At 45.6% G+C, this 8219-nt stretch overlaps 1 protein-coding gene across 5 annotated transcripts in view; it reads right to left on the bottom strand.

The window, feature by feature from the left end:
• Positions 1-1806: 1806 nt before the first annotated feature.
• LOC135897121 (calcium-activated chloride channel regulator 1-like) overlaps positions 1807-8219 on the bottom strand; it is a 115509-nt gene continuing 109096 nt past the window's right edge. For 2 of the 5 annotated variants that reach the window (XM_070540872.1, XM_070540873.1), the window contains one exon: positions 1808-2878. In XM_070540872.1, coding sequence (XP_070396973.1) covers positions 2571-2878 — 308 coding nt within the window. In that variant the 3' untranslated portion in view covers positions 1808-2570. Of the gene's footprint in view, positions 2879-8219 lie in introns of all 5 variants that reach the window. The other 3 variants (XM_070540871.1, XM_070540874.1, XR_011515259.1) reach the window with 3 other exon arrangements.

Genomic DNA, 8219 nt, shown 5'->3' with positions numbered 1-8219 from the left:
CTTGGAGAAAGTATATGTATCGGTTCATACAGCCCGCCGGGATAGTTCGCTTTGTCCATGGCACGCGGCACCCTATTTATGCGCGTGCAAAGATATACCTATCCAGCCGTGCACCTGATAATGATTCTGGCTTTAAGCAAGCCAATGTCTACCGACATCCGTGATGTACAGTTTACTATTGATAGCAAAATTCATCAGCCCTTCCACTGTGACGAAGAAAGAGCAGCGAAGCAGTGGTGTGTTTTACCTCAGTTGACGCATCTATGTATGTATAGGCATTATCATTATTTTTATTAATATTATTATCGAAGGACACAGACAACGAATACATCTTTTGACTGTGTAGTGATTTATTCTTATTCTTTTACGAAGTAGTGAAGTGTGAATGTACCGCCGCATGGCAGACGGAAATTGCACAGTATTTACAGCTTCACTGTGAACTACGTAATTATGAAAAGTAGCTGAAAGTCGGCGGAACGTTAGAGTCGACTTAGCAGCTAATTTTCTTAAAATTTGCATCAGCATAGTTTTAATAAAGCAAGAGTTACAGCCGTCTCCTACAACCATACTCCCTCCGTAGACGATCAAGTATTGACAGCAGAAGGGAATTCTGTAACGTTTACAGCTTCATTGTGAACTAATTACGACAACTGAATGAAACCCGGCGTAAAGATAGAGTCGTCTTGGTAGCCAATTTAAGTATGATTTTTCTCCCAAGATAACCACGTTAAATTGAGAGTCGCAGAGTATTCGCGAGAAACTGGAGACCAAACATTTTTTCGTGTCGACGCGACGCGTAGGCGGACGGACATCGACCACCACCGGAAGGTAGCTATATGAAGCTTTGCTGTAAAAGCTGACGTTAGGCAGAATGAACCGTGCACCGGAAAAAGAATGAAAGTGAAAGACAAGAAAATTTAAATTGCAATCGTTGTTTTTCCAAGTTGAAGTTAGCTGGACTAATACAAATGTGCATCTTCATCTTTAGTCTTGCTGAATAGACTTCATTGACAGGTTCTCCGATTAGTTTTTCTCTTTCGCTGTTTCGCCTTCAATCATTTGGGGACATACGTTTTCGTAATTCCAGCTTATTTGGAAAGGTGATACGGGCAGAAGGCTAAACGTACGCATCCTCTCACTCACCACGTCAGAAACCAGTCTTTAACGTATAATTTTCCCTAAAATCTGCCCCATTAAACGGTAAATAAATCATGTATAGACGACGCGATTTTTTTCATGGCTTAGTACAGGATAACTATCTCAAAATTCGTGGTTCTGCACCTGTGTCAAGCGATTTTCGTATGGAAAACCTCCAATGCTGCTTTCAGCTTGTGCGATGACGAAATCAGAATGACTAATCAGGCCATGTGTTATTGCACATGCAAGTTGTCACGTAAGTTTCGGTTCTCGCGACTTACTCAGGAGGAAGAGTATTTGCTACCACTGCGCGCTAACCGCTGCACTACTGCGTTTGTTTTGATAGTCAGACAGTCACGTCACAAGTGGCAATAAAAAACCCCTGTTTGGTGTCGTCCAGTAAAATAATCGTTAGGTTCTCGCATGTGTTCAAAAAGCGCAACAATAGAGATGCCATTACCGTGTGTGAGAAAATTGGTTGAAGTGAATAACAAAAACCTAAAGTAAGAAAAAGTTGATCGAGGGGTTGTAAAAAGAACTTACACCTCCTAGCCAAATAAAAGTTGACAGTTACTTCAGCCTACCCTAAAGAAGATGAAGGCGAAACGAGACATTCATTACATTACTTGACATTTTCATTCGAAAGCGTTCTTACTTCGTATTGTTTTCTCTCACCAGAGGTCGTGGGTTTCAGTGCCTTAATCGACTGCGCCTCAGTTCACTTCGCCTTAATTGACAGCAAAGGTAGTAGGTTGAACTTTCAATCCTCACGATGTCGATCGTAATCCGATTTGGAGATTTGTCCGGTTCGCCCACATGTCCAATTGGGTTCGACTCCCACCAAGGCTCGAGTGCCTTAATTACCTCTATCTTAATTAGGTTTCCCTTAATTAACACCACAGGTCGTGCTGAGGCTTCTTCGCCTCGGCTTCACCCTTTCTTATAAAGAAATTGATGGCATCATTAGCCCTAATTATACCGAAGCTCGTAGATTCGACGCCCTATGAAGTTGGGTGCCATAACGCCGGACATCGGATTTTTGGACCTATGAACCAGCTAAGGCTTTCGCATTAATAATGTCATAGATAACGTCTCACATGCCCAGGCTTGCCTTATGATTTATTTTGCCCTGAATTGCCACATGCGGCACTACCTTGGCATAGTGTCTCTTGTCCTCTCCCTAGTGTTGGTGTTAGTTTCATCACTGTAGTCCGATTTGATCTTGAGCAGCAGCCTAATAATAACTGCTATAATGACGATTCCGGCCACTGCTACCACCAGGATCCAAACGAAGACGGATGTCTGGCCTTCATGATGAACCTCTGCAGTGGGGGTTGTCGCCGGATCGAGAGGAGAATCGGTCCTGGTCTGCCTTGTAGTGGTTGTCGATGGGCTGGCCTTCGCGGAAGGCTTTGTCGGCGTGAGGTCGTCAGCTACTGCAGAGGGTAACTGGGCGGTAATGTTTTCGATTTCGTACACCACTCGAATGACGGGGACCTTTCCGACTTCAGCCCATCAGCATTAACAACGCGCGCAGCCAAGTACGCCGTCAGGTAGAAGCTATCGTCGCCACGGGGCGCCGGCCCCCAGTGACGCGGCAGGCTGATGGTCACTTTGTGTTTGGAGCCTGGGGGAAGGGGTTCGAGGTTGCCATCAACGACGCTCGTCAACAGCTCCTGGCTGTCGAAGTCTTTAAAGATCGCCTCTTCATCGGTGCCGCCACGGATCTCTATTGCAGCAGCTGCAATCGAAGATACAGACCATATAGCTGGCACTCGGCAAGACGTTGATATTTACAGAGACGATAACCCGCATCCGCTCGCAGGCCTCATTGGTAAAGGTTCAAATGCCAGGCATGATGCAACGAGATCGACTCATAGCTCGAACCAATGTGTGCCTACGACTCGGAAAGACCATATATATGCACACACACACACACACACACACACACACACACACACACACACACACACACACACACACACACACACACACACACACACACACACACACACACACACACACACACACACACACACACACACACACACACACACATATATATATATATATATATATATATATCTATATATATATATATATATATATATATATATATATATATATATATATATATATATGTTGTCACGAGAGGCAAAGTCAGTCAGTCAGTTCTAAGCGAACGGCCGTTTACAGTTGGTTTTCGCAGCAGCTACCACGCACAGTTCTTCTTCCTCGACATCTAGCGTAACTAGCGCGTGCCAATATATATATATATATATATATATATATATATATATAGAGAGAGAGAGAGAGAGAGATACGTGTGTGTGTGCGTGTGTTTCTGTATGTGTGTGGGGGGGTGTAAACTCTCACGCACCTAGTTTGAAAAGAGCGAAGCTTTTCTTTGCAGATGAAACCGATTGTATGCAGTTTGCAGCAATCTCTTGTGTATTTGCCTTCAGGTGTTTAATCGACATCGAGAACACAAATTTTCGTTATTTGTCGCCCATTTTCTTTGGCGGTGCTTTTTTTTTTCGCATATAAAATGTGCCCGTGAGAGAAAGACGCGCAGGAAAGACAGTGTTCTCGAACGAGCCCAGTGTAAGATCTTTACCTTGCCTCCAGCGCGCCGCTTAGGATAACGCGTTACGTTTGCGCTAGTTGTGAAAATAATATATCGAATTGTGGAACTATTGCTTGAGGCTTCAGAAGTCTCTTAGAGCTCTCACTGTTGCGACAGAAAAGACACCCCCATGTTTAGTTAGCCTACGGCCCATCTTATCGGTAGAAGATCGCCGTGTTTTCTCGTGCGTGGGTGCGATATTTCCATCATGGGATGGGATGAGCATGGGATGCAATCACAGCCATAATGGCTGCAAGGTTTGTCGCCAATGTGCGCGCACCCACACGCGCTTCTCCGCGCTCTCCCACACGCCCACTCGTTCAGCGCTGCTGGCTGGCGCTTCCTCTCCTTGCTTCTCTTGGCGGTGGTGCCTCCTCTCCTTACACCCCTCGCCGGTGATCAGCGCTTTCCTGCGTCCACCATGGACTGCGCCCGCACACTCGTGAGCCTCTAAAGCCTTACACTTTAAAAGACTCGGATCGACATCAAACTTCTCAGGGAGATTCCTGTAAACAAAGTAAAGGAACAGCTTTGAAAAAGGAATTTGCAAATTTTCGGCTTTGTGTGGATATTGAAACCGTGCCTCCGGGGTGTGCCTCCGGAGCACGCTTTCCCGGCGCCACGCCGGCTCCACGGTTCTGGCTGACTAAATGTGTGCCAAGTGCGTGCGTCATTGGGCACGTGACGGCGCTGCCAATGAGGAGGAAGTGGCGCCGCTGAACGGTCCTTCGAGTCATGAGAGCCCACGTGACCACGTGGTGACGTCGCGTTCTCGGCGCTGGACCCGCTGCGGCTTTCACTGCGATATCGAGCGGTGAACACCAAGGGCATCGGATGGACGCCATGGACGTGCATGCGTCTATATGTCGTACAAAAATTCCTCACGCGACCTGATCCTAGTTGCCTACAGACAGGATCGCTTAGGGACTTTCGAGAATGCAGACGGGGGCGCCAAGTGACGCCTTGGCGCATCTGCTTTCTGGCACATGCCGACCGCTGGTTGTGCGACGTCTCTGCGCTGGGTTCAGTGTTTCTTGGCGAAAAGTCATGCAGCGCTAGTGGTGCAATATGCTGGCTTGTCGCCTCGGTAAGCTCTGGTGGTACGAGACCAGTTCTGAAGAATTCGGTGGCGCTGACGATTGAAATACTGGATTGGCGTAACGCCTCGTAGACACAGTTTGCGAACCGGCACTGTACAGCAACGTCGCCCTGTCCGCTCTTTCCCGTAGCGTCGTCACATCGAACACGCACCTTGACTTGACGGGCGTCGAAGGCGGAGGTATCGTACGTGTTCCTGGCCACGGATTTGGCTACGTAAGTGATATAGTGCTTAAGGTGGTGTTTGCTCACAGCTATTGACGCGTCCTTGAAAGGAGGCAGCGTACGATTTCAATCGAGTTCAGCGTTAGTGCGCTGTCCGTGACTTGGTGTGATTTGCGTTCATCGCGGACTTTACAGTTACACCATAGTACTGTGGACCTTAAAGAGCTCTAATGACATCACATGGTCAGCCAGAATATCACGATCTAAAATGCAGAGTAGATGTTTTAGGATTTTTGGTACTAAGGGCGCTATAAGCACAGTGAGAAGGTGCGTAATACCACGCCCTGTGATGTTCAGCTGCATCTCTGCCCGTTTTTCTCAAATTTAGGTCTACCAATGGGGCGTGCGCCCCATTGGTAGATGCGCCCACAATAATGCGCCCACAATAAATTCACCGCAACATACTTGTGTAAAGTGGTGAAGTAAAGAGTGTGTTGCGGTGACGGCCGGGTCGTAAGTGCGCCCAAGTTCAAGCTTCGATGTTCCTGTTGCCCTGAAGATACTGCACCGCCCGCTTTGCTGTAAAACCAGGTGCTCTAGAGCTCTCTCCTTGCGGGAATTTTTACTTTCACATGGTAAATGGTCTCATCATAATACATATCTGTAGTGAAGTGAAGCTCACTAATAGTGCCAAATGCTTTTACAGTGTCAGACTTAACAGTTTTGGAATGGCATGACCAATATACCAGCCCACACTTTCACGTTAGCAGTTTTATTAGGAATCTCAAACTAATCTTACAGCACAGAGAGACAAAGTAAGCACCTCAAGAGTGTATTAGGAAGAAGTGCTTAAGTGCTGAAATATTGCTAGCATATAATGAAGGTTGATGAGACTTACTGATATTGGTCGCTTTACAGTGAAAATAATAGTACTAGATGAGACTCAAGCGACTCGTGTGCTGCTTGGTTGTGCACGCCGCATGTGTCCTAGCAATACCTTAACAGGGTTCTTATTCACGCATGCCTGCTTGCGTCCTCTAAAATTTTCTAATGTCAGAGTTATAAAAAGAGGCGGTAGCCATAGGGCTTTAAACTCCGACACTCCAATTTTGTTTCTTTTATACTCATTACAAGCTGAACATAACGCTGCATGACAGCATACGCCTAGGTAATTGCGACATTTTGTGACGAAAGCAGTGCTCACACAGCTAGAGTTGTCTGTTCTAATATTACTCCCAGAATACTCCAAACAGTTCACTTTTTAAGCATCGAGTATGTCATGCCTCTCAAGTGAGCTGCATTGCACTACACCACATGATGCTCGACTAAAAAATTTACCAAGCAATGAAGTACTAGATATAGCTGAAAACAGCAAAGTCTTAAGTTAGCATAACCTACAGCTCCTAAAGTTGGTAATTATTGAATTATGGCAAGGAAAAAACAGCCTGAATAAACTTATCGCTGCACTGTCTGCAAACAAAATTTTATTGTTAAGAAAATGCACAGCCTCACATAAACAAAAAGCAAGGAATTGTGTTAAATATATACGATCAGGTGCCCTTCTTCATACACCCTCTTTTTAATGCACTGTAAGGGTTATCACGATCAAAAATGCAGATCCAGCAGAGTGTTGAAATCTAAATACCACGAAGCTTGTCCGAGTTGGTGAGGTTGCAGCTGTAGCAAACCACATGAGCACAGCACCACTGCCAGTAGCTGTTAACTCTGTGGGTCATAGATGAAGGTGATGTGTGATGCTTCAAGGGAAAAAAATGTTGAGAGGATGAGAAGAGAGGTTTTGTAGAAGATAGCAGCTTCGTGTAGTGATGCTGCGAAGCCTTCAACGTGTGACACTGGCTAGCAGTCGGGGACGGTAACATCAAACATTGGTAGGTCTCATTCAAGTCACCTGGAGTCATCTTGGGTACCATGTGCAATGGACTTAATCGTGGGCTGGGAAATGGATGCACGATTCCTAGTTCCTGCATGTGCTGAAACACGCAGCAGGTAATCTTGAGCAGGTCTGCAGCTAGGCAACGTGAGTGAGCATGTGTAGAAGGTCCAGTAGTGACAGGTGTATGCGTAGACAAAATAAATAAATATCAAAATGCAGGCACGACTTCATACCCCATGTGTCTCACTAGCGTACCCATTCTGGGGGATTAGCAAAGAATGAGCACATAGCCAGTTGCACATACACTGTTCCGACGTTGTCTATTACGCCATACAATAATCAGCAGTAGGTTGTCTTTTTGTGTACATACCCAGTGACCCAAGCAGTCACAACTATATAAGGCAAGAAAACGACGACAAATGACATGCCCTGGGGAAGCGGCAAGGAAAGTGCCGGATAAAAAAACTGGAAATAATGAAAGAAGATGGTGTGCAGGGAGCTGATGGTGCATGGTACATTACAGTAAAAAACACATTTAAACAAATGAGAAACAGCAGAGCTTTGATAAATTTTGCTTACCTTGAATACCCACATTACTCGTAATTTTTGTAGGAAGAATGGGCCCGGTCCTCTTATACAAAAACCGTTCAAGGTAACATTGATATCTATAGCTATCTTGCCTTGTGTAAACCAACTCCATACTATGCCTGCAGAATTCTTAACAGTACCATGTTACTATGGCATCTGCTGCCCTTCACCATGTTTCCCTCCCCTAGGCAGAGATTAAGTTAAGAGTGCCGATTATCTGCTCTTTCCATCGCATGGCCTATCCGACTCCCCTTCAGTTACTCTCAGCCAGTATATTGGCTACACCCATTTGTTGTCTAATAAGTACTGTACAGTTCTTGTCTCAAAATGCTAAACCTGCCACAGTCTAATCCACAAAGCATTGCACAGTCCTGTTTGTTTTCAAGATTCTTTGTTATTCACCAAGTTTCAGCCCTTCAGCTTAGTACCGGTAGAATGCACTGATTGTGTAGTTTTCTAGGATAACAAGAAACTGAACTAGGCACTCCAATTCAGTCTTATTTGGTGTTATACACATGATTCAGGTTCCCTGTGACTACTTGGCCCAGGAAAGCATACTTCTGTAACAGGTTCGAGAAGCTGTTCACCAACCAAGGTGCCATGACGAATAAAAGGCCAGTAAAAGTTATGGCACCAAACAGAGATGGCCATTTGAAAAAGCGCATGGCTGCATGAGAGGTGCAAGCAGATGGGATTCCGAGCATAGGAACC

This window comes from Dermacentor albipictus, chromosome 6 (assembly GCF_038994185.2).
Source record: "Dermacentor albipictus isolate Rhodes 1998 colony chromosome 6, USDA_Dalb.pri_finalv2, whole genome shotgun sequence".
NCBI lineage: Eukaryota > Metazoa > Arthropoda > Arachnida > Ixodida > Ixodidae > Dermacentor > Dermacentor albipictus.
The sequence above is the reverse complement of the archived record's forward strand: the minus strand, read 5'-3'. Positions and strand labels throughout refer to the sequence as shown.